We start from the raw sequence: 18,018 nt of genomic DNA on the forward strand, positions 1-18,018 counted from the left end.
CATGGTAATTGCAATTATCAAGTGCCACTAGGTGAAGTAACTGCTTGCATTTGTATCAGGGCCTAGTGAGTGCTAACAACCCCTAAAAATGATTGTAAAAAAATGCTAACACATGTGCACAAGTGTTTGAGACACTTTTGAGTTGCCATATGAGAGCAAGGGTTGAAAGTTACGCTTGAAAAGAGTGAAGAATGGGCGTCGGACCCTAGTTCGACGAGGCATCGAACCAGTCCACCCCCTCCCGTAAGAGCATAGTGAGACAAAGAGTGCACAACAGCAAGTCAGACCATGGCATTCTGTCAGATCTACAGGTAGGAGGGACCACAGACGCCCCGAATGGGGGCACAGCGCACCCAACCCACATATTCACAAGCTTGCCCCCATCCGAAGAATCAGAGGTGGTTGGGAGGCGACTTTAAATGTCATAAGTGCTATCACTGTCTCCCTAGTCCACGAGCTCCACCTCGTCATCATCAGCAGGCGAGGGGCGGATCTAGAGGGCGCTAGGCAAAGAGGCCATCCGAGGAGGGGGTGACAGGAGGCTTAGGGTGGACGCTGGTGGCGGATGGGGAGGTGGGGGCTCTCTCTTACCAGGGCACTTAGCCATCAAGTGTTTTCTCTCCTATCTTTGTCCATTTTTGTTTTGTTTATATAGAGATGGTAGAATCTGGGGCCGTGGTGGAGGTCCCTCATAGTGACTTCATCACAGATCAACGTCTAGAGAGACACATTCATGTCAGGAGTTTCACCTATAATGAGGTGTGTGCAGCAACACATGGCTTCGAAGTAGACTGTTTCCTAGGACAGGGTTTGAGAAGTTAAAAAAGAAACAAAGACAAATGTGCAATATCTAAATTAAGCAATATATAGAGACAGTAATGGACATATCATGCTGTCTGAGTTTCTAGCACTGCAGCTAATGTTGTGCACTTCATATGTTGCTATGTTTCTGTAAACCAATAGGGAGAAGGCTTTATTTTGCTCGGTCCATCATCTATGTGACAACTGATGCTACCATACCCATACTGTCATACGAGTTGCTTTGCTTGCTCTGTTCTCTGTCAACTAAGTATAAGTTTGCATGGTCGAAAGATGCTATCCTATCCTCTTGTTATTTTGTTTTGTTCAGTCTGTGAACCATTAATGTCAACACATGTGTGTGCGCGTGACACGTCCATGGATTTGTGTATATGTGTGTGTGAGACACGTCAATGGCACTGTAACTTGCAAGCATCCACAATAACACATAAAGTTAAACTGTAACCACGACAACAATAGATGAACAATAATTCCTTAAACCTTATCGCTTGGACGACACGTTCTTGTCGATTGTCGTCCCAAAATTTCAGAGTTTCATCTGACCATGACTAGCAATCTGGCACCCAGCAGCAGCACTACGGTACAACACGTACACAACACATACACGTCGCCATACGCGTTGAAGTAGCAGCCGATCGCAAGCAACACAAGCCGACCTGATCCTGACGGACCCAAACCAACGAACCAATAAAACAGCGGGGACAAAGTTTTGCAATCCTTGTAGGAGCACCATCTATAGTTTTGTATCATTCTAACACCAACCACCAAAAAGATTATCCTGGCTTGCCAAATGCGGGTATAAGCTAAGCTGCTGGTGCAGGCGGTGGGCTCTTAGGCTCTGGCGGTTCAGACGACGACTGCGCCACTTGAGTGCGATCTCCACTGTAGAGGACCAGCAGCATGTTGTTCTCCAGGTTGCCATCCACCGGTGGAGGTTCCCAGGAGATGGGTTGCACTGAACCAAGAAACAAAACACCGGATCAGATGAGAATAACGAGAATGCCTTCAATTGATGTCAAAAGACTAACCCATGTTAGAAGCCATATGTTTGGGGTGAGGACAAAAATGTCTATATGGTTGGAGCGAGGACATAAGTCTCCCAGGCACAACTGTAATATGAACAGCCAATTGTATGGATGTAGATGCAACACAAATGTGCAGAATCTATGACACATCAACTAATTGCCGAGTAACTTCGCACCAGAATTCTGGTGCTTACTACTACTGCCCACTTGATGTCAATCTAACCATGCAGCAATGCACATCCCAAACATGCCAGGAGGTTGCTATATTTCAGGTGCCTGAATTTTCTGGCAACAATCATAGACAACCAACTAGTACAACTAAAAGGACAACTCGCATGAGATAATTCATAGTTTTTTTATAGTCAAACAATGAAAAAAATTATATGTTGCCTGAACAACAACAAAAAATCAAGCACCTGAAATATAGGAGAAGTGAAAAGGGAGACTAGAAAACATTAAATGTAGGATGCCCAATTTATGTAATATACATTACCTTCTTCCGGTGGGAGAAGCATAGTTGACCTTGTTGGTGTAACAACACTTTGGCTTGTCTGGGAACGCTTCCTAACATAGTCCTTTTGTAGTGGTGCAGGTGACTGGAATGAAAAATGAGATAACTTTACACCTTGCGCAGCACATTCTGGATGCTCTTCAAGGTACCTATCCAAGCATGGAGTTTGAAGAATTAGAGAAAAAATTCGATCAGACAACTAGATACATGTAAAACTGAACTTGAGCAACAATATGCTTTAAGTGAAGAGATTGAAGCAAGAGTTGACCAAAGGAACTTGACATACTTCTCCACTTCCTTGCTTGATCTCAGTTGTGTTCCTGTAGGGGACCAATAGTACCTGAAAGCATGAATACAATGTTAATACGCGCACTACCATATTTATCCAAGATGCCAGTGCTAGAACACCAATGCAACATGATATTAATATCAATATGGGTGATTGACTACAGTAAACAACACTACCTGCAGGTATAAATATATTGAAGGAGAACTGTTTTGTATGATATTAAACTAAAACACCAATTTTCCTATTTCTTTAAACAATTAGAACTTAGATTTTCTTTCTTCATTTGTTCATTGCCATGGACTATGAACTTAGATCATAGGTTAGACGTCAGCCAGAGGAAATACAACAGATTGCACACAAGTATGCATACAAGTTCATAAGATTGGAGATATGTAACAGCTACAATGCCATTTGTTAAGAGATAAGCAGTCAAACCAGGAAGGATTTAAGTTATGGAGAGAAAATGTTACTCACACATCAGCAAATTTGGTGCTTCCTTCACCTCTTATCTTAACCAATCTTTCCCATTCTTGAGGGGTCCGTGGAATGTTAGGTTTATCAATTGCCCAAAGCATACCGTTGTCCTGAGATACATCTGATGGGTCATCGCATGTCACATCAGGCTTCCACTCACAGGCTTTCTCACAGACAAAAGGATCCTCTAGAGCTTGCTCTCGAATTTCTTCGTACTTCTCTTTTGTTGAAATAAGTCTCCATTTCTGACATTTAGCACATTGAGCAGCAAAGGCTCCAATTTGCTTTCCCAATGCACGCTTTTGCTTCTTTGACGGTTTTGCTGGTACAATTGGGAGATGGCTTCCACTCTGTTCATCTCTTCCCCTATCACTTTTGTCATTCTTATAGATGACTACTTGCTGAGATGCATCATCACATTGGTCACTATCTTTATCAGATAATGTTTTCTGTCTCTTCACAGATGGTGGAGATACAGAGTTCTCAATGGGGCTGATCATAGAATTTTCTGCTTTGGACTCCATATTCCTTAAGGACCTGTTGAAAGGATAGTAAACAAAATTTAACTTTAGAAGGTAAGATAGCTTCATATCATAACATAATGATACATAAGCATAATATCTTCAGTACAAAGATGTGTGTGCTGTTCCAGTACCCAAAACCTAGCGAATTGTAACCATTGCACAAGTCAATGTTGAGCCTCCGAGAAGTATGATACTGTAGCCTACATGGACTAAAGCATTTGGATTGGGAATTTGGAGAAAGCATCCAGAGAAAACAGAATTTACAGAAGGGATACTTTGAAACTGGGATTTCTGAGACAAGCCTACAATTCTGAAAGATCCCTAAGTTAAACAGATTTAATGTAAGTGGAAAAGATCCATAAGTTAAACAGATCTAAAGTAGCTAGATACACAATAATGCAACTGAAAAATACAGAAGGGAAACAATACAATAACGGGCGCACACACAAGATTGCCTAAAAAAACATTCACTGTAAATCTTGGATTTGATGTACCTAGAATACTGGAAACCAAATTCTCAAATGTCAAAACTATAGTATACACTCAAAGAGCCAACAGTAGAACAACCATTCCAAGTTGACAACAGAATTCTACAGAGCATTCTATAGAAGGCCATTCTCTATGGTACGTTAAAAAAAGCATCTGCATAAACACATGGATCAACCAGTATTTTTCACATCCTTTTCATTTTTGCTGTATAAGATTAGTTGCTGTGCTTTATAAATCTCCATCTTGTACAACTAACTGAGGTGGTGTAACATCCGACAATCAGAAAGGTAGATATCAGGATTCATTAGCCATAGAAGCCAAAAGCTCCTTCGTACTGACAGGGCCCAACCAATCAGGTTAACCAAAGTCCTTTTCTCCAAACAATGTATTTCTCAAACCAAAATGGAAAGTTGTACATCAAGTTCAGTTTGGTGTAGCACAAATTCCAAGCATTTAACAACTGAAGTAAGTAGCACTAACCCAACTACAAAGATTCCTCAGCTTGACTCCAGGATATCATTTGCAATAAAAATATTTACGAACATAGCTCCCCATTAGTACACTTAGGGAATTACCAATTGGACCCTGTTACAATAAGGTATCGCATAACTTCCTAACATGTAACATTTAAACTAAGTAGAGCTAATGCAGCAAATACCAAAACCGCTAGGCTAGATACAATCTATCATTAGCAGTAGAAACACAGCATTAAGTTGACAAACCTAAGTCAGCATTCCAATAGAATTAAGTTAATGAGAAATGTTACGAAGATAACATTTCTTGCTTCTTGCAAGCCTGTGAACCACTTTCTTCAGACTTGAACTTGTTTGAAGCTAATGTGTATCAGACACAAAACACATTTTGTCCAGGCATGTTCAAAATGGCAGGGCCAACTATTAATGTTTTGACCACAAACTTTTTATGGAGCTTTTTTTTTTCTGTAAAAGACGAAACAGGATAGTTTCCCCTCGTCCAAAGAAAAAGTCAGTATTCCAATAGCATAACACATGCCCCTGGAATCCAAACAGTACAGGCCTAATCTAACCAACAATAGAAATCGTGATACTCCAGCCGTATGTGTTCTCAGGCTTGCAAGACATGAAGCGTACGTGTTGTCTATCCCTAAAATATCCTGAACCAAAATCTAGAACCTCACCGAAATCCAAGGATCTAAGCACGTAAACATGCCAACCACAAACCTGTGGCCTTCTTGATGCAGCAAGAGAAGCCACTCTCTGATTCCTACGTCTGGAATGTGAAAACGACAAAATCGCCAAACCGCACATACATCAGCACAGACCCTATCTAACAATCGATATCACCGGAATTCTAGCCACACGAACAAACTTTTATTCAGTTCTTCTGTGAGCACCGCACGCGAAATGAAATAAAGACACCAACGATCGCAAAACAGAGACGAGTAGGATAGAGCGTATACTTGTAGCGTTCCCAGTAGCGGCTACGGGGCGGCCAGATGGGCTGGTCGTCGTCCTCGGGAAGCTCCGGCGGCCGCCGCGGGGGAGGAGACCGGGGGAAATGCGGGGGAGACGACTGTTCGAGGCGGCGTGCCTCGCAGGCGGCGTCGAGCCGCCGGAAGAGCTCAGCTCGGCGGGGATCGCGTCGAGCCGTGGCGCCGGGCTGCTCGCTGGCGGACGCCGCCGCGCCCGCCTCGGCTATCTGGGCGCGCGCCGGGCGTTAAAGGAGGGAGAAGCCGACCGGCCTCCTGTGTCTCTCTTACAGTTGCAACTGTGTGCGGCGCTGACTAGTTGTTGACTGAGAAATTTTGGAGAATTTGGTGAATTTCGACTGAAATTTATAGTGGGGAGATGGTGTTGGTTTTAGACCTACAGCTCAGAAGGATCTGGAATGTGGCCACCTACCCTAAAAAAATATTCATAATTCCGTTTTGTTGAATCCAAATTCCAAATGGCCCATTTAACAATTCTTTATTTGTAGAATAGTGCATGTGTTTATATTTTATCAAAAAGATTGTGAGAGAAAAAAATGAGACGGGGGTGTGAGTGCGAAACTTTACCCTAGTCATCAAACAAGGGCACAAACTAGGCCCGAAATACGGAAATCAAACTACTAGAGGTAGTGAAATGGTGTGCTTACACATGTAGATTTGTTGGTTATTAGTTTTAAACCTCCAAACAAATTAATGGTCTTTGGCGCGAAAGAATAATGGTGGTTAGCAATTAACGTTAGTTAGAAGTTAATAGAATAATAACGGTTTTTGGCGTGAAAGAAAGGCACGAATAACCTAAAGATGTGCGCGGCAAGTATTTACATAGACCATGTTCGCTTGTTTCTAATAAATCACACACGAGCACATAAAGCATTTACATAGACCACCAACATGTGCGTTTGTTTCTAATAAAATCATAGATGTTAAGATTATCGAATCATATCAAGAGAAATTTTCCATATCTCGCAATTAATTTCCACATCCATGACCACAGTGGTTACTTGAGAAATCTCACCATTGATTTTTCACAAGCCAAGGGCAGCATTTTTTTTTAAAAAAAAAGGAAAATTGACCCAACGGTAGCTTAGCCACCAACCGTTCAACACAGTCGCAGGCTCGCAGCCAAAAGAAGCAAACATTTATCTCGTTGCCTCAAACGCTATGGTTGATGGATTGGCATGCACAGGAAGCATGTTCTGGCGACAGCATAGTTTTTTTTAAAAAAATTCTGGCGACAGCATATATTAGTTTGTTTGGAAAAGATTCTTTTTTACTGTTGAAAGAAAAAATAATAATGGAATAGTCAAATCCTGGCCTGGATTGAGAATTATTGAGCGTGGCCACACACAAAAAAAATGTCTGTTTAATTCTTTTAGAAAGGTGATAAATAGTAGAAACATTAAAATATTGATCATTGTTTTCCGATGTATGCAACTTTGCTAACACCTCATCTAGCTGTAAGAGTTGTGGGTGAAAAATGCACAAGGATTATGCATGGGGATTAGAAGTTTACCTAACAAAAAAAAGATAGCACAACTATATTAAAAGCATCAACAACACATCTCGTTGAGAAAAAAAGAGAAACACCACTATAGATTTCGAACCACCAAGAACCATGCTAGTTACTAGAGAAAATATTACGATCTTATGACAACCGGAGATCATAAGAAAAGTCTATTATAGTGTGTCCCATGTGGAAAACGATAGGAATTTTTGTAGAAATTAAAGCAATATCAGAACTGTCTGTGCGAGAATTATACAGATAATTTCATAAAACCTTATGGAAATGAAAATTGTACACAAATATATAAGGAAATTCTAGGAAGGGAGAGATAAGAAAAGGAAGGTCTTGAGTTAGAGGAATAGCCATCATTAGCCAACCAACATAGCTGCAGCCAGAAGAGGCAAACATTTATCTCGTTGCCTCAAAACACCATGTGCACAATACGCATGTTCTTTCTGGCGATAACAACCAAAGCTGGCTATCGGCGGATAATGGTAGTCAGGATATCTATCTACATTTCATTTTGAAAAAAAAAATCCTCTTAATAATTGAGTAGGCACATTAACTTGGCAATACTACATAATGTGCTATCTCTATTTTTCCTAAGCTAATGCATGTTCCAGAGGTGTTGCAGCGACCAATAAATAATGGTGATCTGTTAAGGTTAGATCCAACATTTCAGCAAGGACAATGGTCTTATCATGCCACGTAAGAGTGAAGCTCTTCTAGAAGAGAGAAGCAAAAAACAGTGACTTGTGGGACGCCGGTAGTTCCTACAGAGGGGGAGCTATTGCCTTAGGAGCGACACTAAGAGAGATAGTGAGATTTTTTTTGCGAGGAAAAGAGAGCTATATTCATTACTCAGCAAAGTCATTATATTCCTAAGCGATTAACTGCTCGACACACACAGGGAAGCCACCATGCCATAACTCGGCATTGGGAGTTCGCTTCGCAAGTTGCCTAAGCTCATGGGCCACACTATTCTGCTCTCTCACAAGTACAGGACCGGTCTATTGTCCCGGTCGAAAACCACTTGTAGTCCCGGATGGCGAGCCGAGACTAAGGGATCGGGACTAAAAGTTCCACCTTTAGTCCCGGCTCAACGGCCCGGGACTAAATGGGGACATTTAGTCCCGGTTGGTAATACCAACCGGGACTACAGGGGGCGCCAGACAGTGACGTGGCGCCACCCCTAGCCACCCCTTTTATACCAACCGGGACTAAAGGGTTTTTTTCTTTTTCTTTTTCCTTTTCATTTCTTTATTGATTTTGGTTTTCAATTGTATATGTTCTCCAATTTATTCGTATACGCCGCTATTATCCGTATACGTTGCACCTATACGAGAGCGTCATTATTGCACACAAATAAAGTATGAAACTACATATATATATATTATCCGTATAATATATATATCTATATATATTATATAGCTATACACATACGTACATACACATTACATTTACAATAATAATATTATGTACAAGTAATAATCAAGTATGCTACCACTGGTTAATGATTACATAATGTTTGCCCGCCCACTCAAAACTCATACAAGTGTTCGTCCTTGTTTGGAATGGGCTTGAAGCCCTACGGGTATAAGTGGAACTCGCCGTCTTCCGGAATGACATGATCGTTGATAAATCTGACGATCGTCTCCTGGACTCCAAGGAGTAATGTGTACTCGAACACTTTATCTTTCATATTCTACTCCTTCCATTTGCAAGTTGCGCAAGCTCATGGGCCACACTATTCTACTCTCTCTTCTCGTATATTTCACAGCTAGCTCGGGGAAGTCTCTTCCATCTTTCTTCGCCTCCCCGATAATCGGATGCAGACGACCTCTGGTACAGTGGTTGTTGGAGGAGCTTGACCACACTTGAACAATTCGATTCAAGGATGACCTTTCTTCTGCACCACGCTGACCCCAGCTCAATCCTTCTCTACACGCCATTGCTTCGACCTCCTCTGCATCCCTCGCATAGAGGATTGCTTTCCAGACAGAAAGCTCCACTCCACCGGCCGAGTTGCGGATGACAACTCCAAAGCCTGCATGTCCTGATATAGCATCAAAAGCATCATCAATATTAACTTTTAAGTAACCCTCAGTCGATGGCTTCCATAGTAATTTGGCTTTCTGAGCCGATCGTGCCTGCCTGCAGACCAACGAGTCTCGCACCACCTGCTTTCCATTTATGGAAGAGTGGCCTATCTCATGAGCCAGAGTGCAGAGCTCTGTCCAAAACTTCCACATAAAACCACAAAAAGCCCTCAATCGTCATTCGCCCTTCATTATGCATCATCTGATTGCGAACAAACCACGTGCGCCATAATAAGAGAAGGAGTTGCACTTTCTGATCAACATCCAAGCTACTTAATGCATGCAGTAGTCCTTCTGGCTGCAACCCCACATACTGGCTTTCACTTGGCCTTGTTTACTTCCAAAAAAAATTTGCAAAATAGGAACAGTAGCACTTTCGTTTGTATTTGATAAATATTGTCCAATCATGGACTAACTAGGCTCAAAAGATTCATCTCGCAAATTACAGGTAAACTGTATAATTAATTATTTATTTTATCTATATTTAGTGCTTCATGCATGTGCCGCAAGATTTGATGTGATGGAGAATGTGAAAAAAATTACAAAATATTTTGGGAACTAAACAATGCCTTGGCAACTTCCAGTGCTCTCTCATTGCATCTCTCAATCCCTTTGCATGTGCGCATTTGAACATAGCATGAGCTTCAGTTTCCTCCTCCACCCCACATGTGACATGTTCCAAATTGCTCTAAACGCTGAACAAATTTATTTCTCCTTGTTGCCAAGCGTTTTTTTTTTTATAAAACTTCATCCAAAAATTTTCACCTTATGTGGCACTTTGATCCTCCAGAATTCTTTCCATAGCGGTCTGCCCCCATCCAGTTGAGCTAGAGATTTCGAACCAACAAGTACCATGCTAGTTACCAGAGTCTAGAGGAAATATTGCAGTCTTGTGACAGTATGACCATAAATCACAAGAAAAGTCCAATGTGGAAAATGATAGGCATTTTTGGAGAAACTAATGCAAAAATTAGAACTATCTATGTGAGAATTATGAAAACAATTTCATAAGTTGTGAAAATGAAATTATACACAAATATACAGAGGAAGGGGGAGATAAGAAATAGAAGGTCTTAAGTTAGTGGAATAGCCATTATTAGCCAACCAACATAGGCACAGCCAGAAGAGGCAAACATTTATCTAATTGCCTCAAAACACCACGTGCTCAATAAGCATGTCTTGGCGATAACAATCAAAGTTAGTTATATATCAATCATAAAAAAAGTTGGTTATATATTGGCAAATGGTTGTACCCACATAGCCAGGATATCTATCTACAATTCATTTGAAAAAAAAGATCCTCTTAATAATTGAATAACCACGTTAATTTGGCAATAGTACATAATGTGTTATTTCTATTTTCCTAAGATAAAGTACGCTGGCGACCTATAAATAATGGTGAACTGTTAAGGTTAGATCCAACGCTCCAATAAGAATAGTGGTCTTATTAAATCACATAAGAATAAAGCTCTTATGAAAGAGAGAAGTAAAAAAGAAACAAAGACAAATGTGCAATATCTAAAAACAAGCAATATATATAGAGTAATAGATTAATAGACGTATCATGCTAACAACCCTTGAAAATAATTGTGAAAAAATGGTAACACACACATGCACAAGTGTTTGGGACACTTTGGTGTTGGCACATGGGAGCAAGAGTTGAAAGTTATGCTTGAAAAGAGTGAATAAGAGGCGGCGGACCCTGGCTCAATGAGGTGTCGGACCAGTCGAACCGGTCCCCCTAACAGCATAGTGTGACAGAGAGTGTGTGGCAGCAAATCAGACTATGGTGTTCCACTCGAACTACAGGCAGGAGGGACCAGAGATGCCCCGAATGGGGATACAGCGCACCCAACCCCTAGATCCGCAAGCTCCACCCCGTCCAAAGTGCTAGAGGTGGTTGGGGAGACGGCTTTGATGTCGTCGGTGCTATCGCTGTCTCTCTAGTCCATGAGCTCCACCTCGTCATCATCACTAAGCGAGGGAGTAGATCTAAAGGGTGTTGGGCGAAGAGGCCATCTGAGGGGGTGGCGGGAGGCTTGGGGTGGACACCGTGCTAGGGAGGTCGCCGACAGAGTGGGAGGTGGGGGCTCTCTCTCACCAGGGCACTCAATCATTGACTGTGTTTTCTCTCCATGCTTCACCCATTTTTGTTTTGTTTGTACAGAGATGGTAGAATAAGTGATCATGGTGGAGACCCCTCATAATGACTTCATCAAAGATCAACGTCTAGAGAGGCACATTTGTGTCCGCACTTTCACCTATGATAAGGTGTGTGCGGTGACACATGGCTTAGAAGTAGACTGTTTCCTAGGATAGGGTTTGCTAAGAAAGTTAAAAAGAAACAAAGCAAATGTGCAATATCTAAAACAAGCAATATATATAGAGTAATAGACACACCATGCTATCTGAGTTTCTAGCACTGCAGCTAATTTTGCGCACTTCATATGTTGCTAGGTTTCAAACCGATAGTGAGAAGGCTTTATTTTGCTCGGTCAGTATAAGCTTGCATGGCGAAAGATGCTATCTATCCTGTCGCTATTTTGTTTTGTTCAGTCTGTGAAACATTGATGTGTGTGTGTGTGTGACACATGTCAATGGACATGGTACCTTGCAAGCATCCACATTCCACAACAACACAAAGTTATTATTAAAATGTAACCACGGCGACAATAGATTCAAACCGAGGGACATCCCCATTTCCATTACCAGATATAACGGCATCCATTTGACTTCTGCTTCTTGTTCAAGTTCAACCAACGGCGACAATAGATGACCAATAATTCCAAATCTTAAACCTTACAGTGTTTCATCTGACCATGACTAGCAATCTGACACCGAGCAGCAGCAGCAGCTACGGTACAACACATACACAATACATACACGTCGCCATAGCATCGTTGAAATAGCAGCCGGTCGAAAGCAACACAAGCCTACCTGATCCTGACGGATCCAAACCAACGAACCAATAAAACAGCAGGAACACGGCAGCTACCTATCTATGGGGACCAAATTCTGCAATCCTTGTAGAAGCATCACCTAGTATTGTATCATTCTAACACCAACAACCAATCAAAAGATTATCCTGGGCTAGCCGAATGAGGGTTTGGGCTAAGCTGCTGGTGCAGGCGGCGGGCTCTCAGGCTCTGGCGGTTCAGACGACGACTGCACCACTTGAGTCTGATCTCCATTGTTGAGGACCAGCTGCATGTTGTTCTCCAGGTTGCCATCCGCCGGTGGAGGTGCCCAGGAGATGGGTTGCACTGAACCGAGAAACAAAACATGGGATCAGATGAGAATAACGAGCATGCTTCAATTGATGTTGAAATACTAGCCCATGTTAGAAGCCATATGTTTGGACGACAAAATGTATATACAGTTGAAGCTCAGGACATAAATGTCCTAGGCACAACCATAAATGAACAACCAATTGCATATACCATATGGATGCAGTTGCAACACAAATGTATAGAATGTATGGCACATCAACCAATTGCCGAGTAACTTCGCACCAGAATTCTGGTGCCTACTAGAAAATACAAACATCTAGATAGCTTCTACTATCCACTTGGAAGATGTCAATCTAACCATGCAGCAATAGGCACATCCGAAACATGCCACGAGGTTGCTATATTTCAGGTGCCTGAATTTTCACGCAACAATAGACAACGAACTAGTACAACTAAAAGGAGACCTCACATGAGCTAATTCATATTTTTTTTATAGTCAAACAATGAAAAGTTTTATATGTTGCCTGAACAACAACAACAAAAACAAAAACAAAAACAACAAATCAAGCACCTAAAATATAGAAGTCAAAAGGCAGTCTAGAAAACATTAAATGTAGGATGCTCAATTTATGTAATATACATTACCTTCTTCCGGTTGGAGAAGCTTAGTTGACCTTTTTGGTGTAACACCACTTTGACTTGTCTGGGAACGCTTCCTAACATAGTCCTTTTGTAGTGGTGCAGGTGACTTGAATGAAAAATGAGATAACTTTAAACCTTGTGCGGCATATTCTGGATGCTCTCCAAGGTACCTATCCAAGCATGGAGTTCAAAGAATAAGAGAAATTCCGATCAGACAACTACATGCATGTAAAACGAAACTTGAGCAACAATATGCTTTAAGTGAAAAGATTGAAGCAAGAGTTGACCAAAGGAACTTGACATACTTCTCCAATTTCTTCCTTGATCTCAGTTGTGTTCCTGTAGGGGACCAATAGTACCTGAAAGCATGAATACAATGTTAATATGGGCACTACCATATTTATCCAAGATGCCAGTGCTAGAACATCATGCAACATGATATTGATATCAATATGTGTGATCGACTACAGTAAAAAAAAACACTAGATGCAGGTGTAAATATATTGAAGCAGAACTGTTTTGTATGATATTAAACTACAACACCAGTTTTCCTAATTCTTTAAACAATTAGAAATTAGATTTTTCTTTCTTTATTTGTTCGTTTCCATGGACTAGGAATTTGGATCATAGGTTAGACTCAGACAAAGGAATACAACAGATAGCACACACACAAGTATGCGCACAAGTTCATAAGATTGGACATATGTAACAACTACAATGCCATTTTCTAAGAGATAAGTGGTCAAACGGCGAGAAAAATGTTACTCACACATCAGCAAATTTGGTGCTTCCTTCACCTCTTATCTTAATCAACCTTTCCCATTCTTGAGGGGTCCGTGGGATGTTAGGTTTATCAATTGCCCAAAGCATACCGCTATCCTCAGATACATCTGATGGGTCATCGCATGTCACATCAGGCTTCCACTCACGGGCTTTCTCACAGACAAAAGGATCCTCTAGAGCTTGCTCTCGAATTTCTTCGTACTTCTCTTTTGTTGAAACAAGTCTCCATTTCTGACATTTAGCACATTGAGAAACAAAGGTTCCAATTTGCTTTCCCAATGCACGCTTTCGTTTCTTTCCCAATGCACGCTTTCGTTTCTTTGATGGTTTTGCTGGTACAATTGGGAGATGGCTTGCACTCTGTTCATCTCTTCCCCTATCACTTTTGTCATTCTTATAGATGACTACTTGCTGAGATGCATCATCACATTGCTCACCATCTTTATCATATAATGTTTTCTGTCTCTTCCCAGATGGTGAAGATACAGAGTTCTCATTGGGAGTGATCATAGATTTTTCTGGTTTGGAGTCCATATTTTTTAAGGACCTGTTGAAAGGATAGTAAATAAAATTTAACGTTAGAAGGTAAAAGATAGCTTCATATCATAATATAACGATATATAAGCATAATATCTTCATGTGTGTGTGTGTGTGCGCGCGCGCGCGCGTGTGGTGTGTGTGTGTGTGTACACAAAATCTAGGGAATTGTAACCATTGCACAAGTCAATGTTAAGCCTCTTAGAAGTATGATACTATAGCCTACACCTTGGACTAAAGCATTTGGATTTGGAATTTGGAGAAAGCATCCAGACAAAACTGAATTTACAGAAGGGATATTTTTCAAACTGGGATTTCTGAGACAAGCCTAAAATTCTGAAAGATCCCTAAGGTAAACAGATTTAATGTAAGTGGAAAAGTGATCAAATACTTCTTTTTTAGCTAGATACACAATAGTGCAACTGAAAAATACAGAAGGGAAACAATACAATAATGAGCATACACAGCAGATTACCTAAAAACATTCATTGTAAATGTTGGATTTAACATACCTAGAATACTGGAAACCAAGTTCTCAAATGTCAAAACTATAGTATACAATCAAAGAGCCAACAGCAGAACAACTATTCCACGTTGAGAACAGAATTCTACAGAGCATTTTATAGAAGGCCACTGCTAAAAAATTCTCTATGGTATGTTAAAAAAAGCATCTACATAACACATGGATCAACCAGTATTTTTCACATCCTTTTCATTTTGGCTGTATAAGTTAGTTACTGTGCTGTATAAATATCCATCATGTACAGCTAACTTAAGTGGTGTAACATCCTACGATCAGAAAGCTAGATATCACCACAGAAGCCAACACCTCCTTAGTAATGACAGGGCCCAACCAATCAGGTTCACCAAAGTCCTTTACTCCAAACAAGGTATTTCTCAAACCAAAATGGAAGGTTGTACATCAAGTTCAGTTTGTTGTAGCACAAATTCCAAGCATTTAACAACTGAACTAAGTAGCAGTAACTCAATTACAAAGATTCCTCAGCTTGACTCCAGGATATCATTTGCAATAAAATTATTTATGAGCATAGTTCCTCATTAGTATGCTTAGGGAATTGCCAATTGGACCCTGTTACAATAAGGTATCGCATAACTTCCTAACATGTAACATTTAAACTAAGTAGAGCTAATGCAGCAAATACCAAAACCCCAAGGCTAGATACAATCTATCATTCGCATTAGAAACACAGCATTAAGTTGACAAACCTAACTCAGAATTCCAATAGCATTAAATTAATTAGAAATGTTATGAAGCTAACATTTCTTGCTTCTTGCAAACCTGTGAACCACTTTCTTTAGACTTGAACTTGTCTAGGCTTAATGTGTTTCAGACACATAACGCATTCTGTCCAAGCTATGTTCAAAATGGCAGGGCAAACTGTTAATGTTTTGACCACAAACGTTTTTATGGAGCTTTCTTTCTGTAATAAAAGGTGATCCTGGAGAGTTTCCACTCGTCCAAAAAAAAAACCCAGCATTCTAATACTATAACACATGAGTCTGAATCCAAACAGTACAAGGCTGGTCCAACCAACATCAGAAATCGTGATTCTGGAACCGTATGTGTTCTCAGGCTTGCAAGACATGAACCCTATGTGTTGTCTACCTCCAATATCCTAAACTAAAATCTAGAATGTCATCAAACTGCTAGGATTTAGGCATGTAAATATGCCAAGCACAAATGTGTGGCCTTCTTGTTAGCAACAAGAGAAGCAACTCTCTGATTCCTACGCCTGGAATGTGAAAATGACAAAATCGCCAAACCGCACATACATCAGCAGTTTCAGCACAGACTAGTGGCAGATCCAGCCGAGTATTTCAGGTAGGGCGGGTCGCTACATACATATACCAAACTTCACCGGTAATCCAGTATATCGGTTGTCTGGCCATGTAAACATATATCTGGAAAATATACCGATCTTAAAACACTAAGAACATCCCGAGGCTGCTTTGGGGGTAAATTTATATTACGATCCCAACAGTCAATTCACCAGAGGCGTGAGGCCTCATCCATCCATCACCAATTCACAGCCGAGGTGCTTTAACACTTAATTCTAAGTGACCTTCACCTACTGTAGTTACAAAATTAAGACATAATCCAAGTTTCTTCTCTCTTTTTTTTTAACAAAATTACACACTCTATCTGTCTATCCTGCATTGCGTGATCCTGCGGGTAGTAGCATACATAGGTGAATAGGTCAGGAGTATGCGCACACTATCAGTTACAGGCTTACAGCCGCAGTTGAACTCGTGGCAAAACTGCAAGATAAGCAAACCCAATGCGCGAGTACCTGGAAGATCGAGGGACGTGTTATTAGTAAATCCAAAAGGGCGTGAGCCACAGCGCAAGGGGCAGACCGCATCCCATAGGCTCCAGGCACACTGGGACATCCCGCTGACCGCCAGGCGCAGCCACGGCTGCTGCTGGTGCTGGCCTGCTGTCGTCTGCCGGGAGGAGTGCGCGGGACAGGGAGTGGGAGCCGTCGCGGCGCCGCGCCGACCGGCGATGCCTTGGATTGGAGTGGCGCCGCCGAGCGCCCGTGGGTGGAAGAAGTGCCCTGTGGCCTTGCTCTGCTTTCCCTAAGGCCCAAGGCTGACTAACAGGCTATAAGTGATGATGGGCTATGGGCCTGGCCTGTCAAGACGGCCTAGTCACGCGACCCTCGCAGCCTCGCCCCGACTCCGTCTTCAACCTCCGCTCGTACCTCGGAGCTCGGAGCTCGTGGTGAGGCTGGCCGGGGTATAGGGGTACTCACCGGAGGGGAGGTAGGGCGGCCGCCCTAGCTCGCCCTATAGACGGATCCAACAGACTTCATCTAACATTCGATATCGAGCACGCAACGCAAACACGAAACTCTAGCTACCAACAGGGAAATCATCACCGGAATTCTACCCAAACGAACAAGCTATTATGCAGTTGTTCTACGAGCACCGCACGCGAAATCAATGAAATCAAGACACAACGACCGATCGCAAAACAGAAGACGAGGAGGATAGAGAGTATATATACTTGTAGATCAGCTCCCAGAGTCCCAGTAGCGGCTACGATCGAGGCGGCCAAATGGGCTGGTCGTCGTCCTCGTGAAGCTCCGGCGGCCGCCGCGGGGGAGGAGACCGGGCGAAATGCGGGGGGAGACGGCGCGATTCGCAGGCGGCGTCGAGACGCCGGAAGAGCTCAGCTCGGCGGGGATCAGCCGTCCTCTCTTGGTCTCTCTTCTACACTTGCAAAACTGTGTGCGGCGGCGGCGCTGACTGGCTGTGGTGAGAAATTTTGGAGAATTTGGTGAATTTCGACTGAATTTATAGATGGTGGTGGTTTTAGACCTAGTAGGGCTCGGAGGATCTGGAATGTGTTCACCTACCCTTAAAAAAAAATCTAAATTCCAAATGGCCCATTTAACATAACTTTATTTGTAGAATAGTGCATGTATTTATATTTTTATCAAAAAAATTGTGAGGGAAAAAATGACATGGGAGGGTGTGATTGTGAAATTTTACCCTAGTTATCAAAAAAGGGCGCGAACTAGGGCACCATAGCGTGAAATACGGAAACCAAACTACAAGAGGTCGCGAAATATGGTTACACACGTGGAACTGTTGGTT

General features: G+C 41.9%; 2 protein-coding genes across 4 annotated transcripts; both read right to left on the reverse strand.

Moving 5' to 3' along the window:
• Positions 1,253 to 5,916, reverse strand: LOC8081339 (methyl-CpG-binding domain-containing protein 2). 2 transcript variants are annotated; one of them, XM_021464499.1, is made up of 6 exons: positions 5,570 to 5,916; positions 3,119 to 3,655; positions 2,642 to 2,695; positions 2,338 to 2,504; positions 1,848 to 1,928; positions 1,253 to 1,774 (listed from the first exon to the last, which is right to left on the reverse strand). In XM_021464499.1, the coding sequence occupies exons 2-6, from the start codon at positions 3,640 to 3,642 to the stop codon at positions 1,623 to 1,625; spliced, it is 978 nt and encodes a 325-aa protein (XP_021320174.1). In that variant the 5' UTR covers positions 3,643 to 3,655; positions 5,570 to 5,916; the 3' UTR covers positions 1,253 to 1,622. The 2 variants fall into 2 exon arrangements, with proteins under 2 accessions (XP_021320174.1, XP_002445866.1); XM_002445821.2 differs by lacking the exon at positions 1,848 to 1,928 and having other exon boundaries at positions 5,570 to 5,908.
• On the reverse strand, positions 11,875 to 17,684 carry LOC8081340 (methyl-CpG-binding domain-containing protein 2). 2 transcript variants are annotated; one of them, XM_021464372.1, is made up of 5 exons: positions 17,426 to 17,684; positions 13,844 to 14,404; positions 13,380 to 13,433; positions 13,078 to 13,244; positions 11,875 to 12,465 (listed from the first exon to the last, which is right to left on the reverse strand). In XM_021464372.1, exons 2-5 carry the CDS (start codon positions 14,389 to 14,391, stop codon positions 12,314 to 12,316), a joined length of 921 nt encoding a protein of 306 aa, XP_021320047.1. In that variant the 5' UTR covers positions 14,392 to 14,404; positions 17,426 to 17,684; the 3' UTR covers positions 11,875 to 12,313. The 2 variants fall into 2 exon arrangements, with proteins under 2 accessions (XP_021320047.1, XP_002445867.1); XM_002445822.2 differs by lacking the exon at positions 17,426 to 17,684 and adding an exon at positions 16,707 to 16,999.

The sequence above is a fragment of the Sorghum bicolor genome, chromosome 7, assembly GCF_000003195.3.
Source record: "Sorghum bicolor cultivar BTx623 chromosome 7, Sorghum_bicolor_NCBIv3, whole genome shotgun sequence".
Lineage (NCBI taxonomy): Eukaryota > Viridiplantae > Streptophyta > Magnoliopsida > Poales > Poaceae > Sorghum > Sorghum bicolor.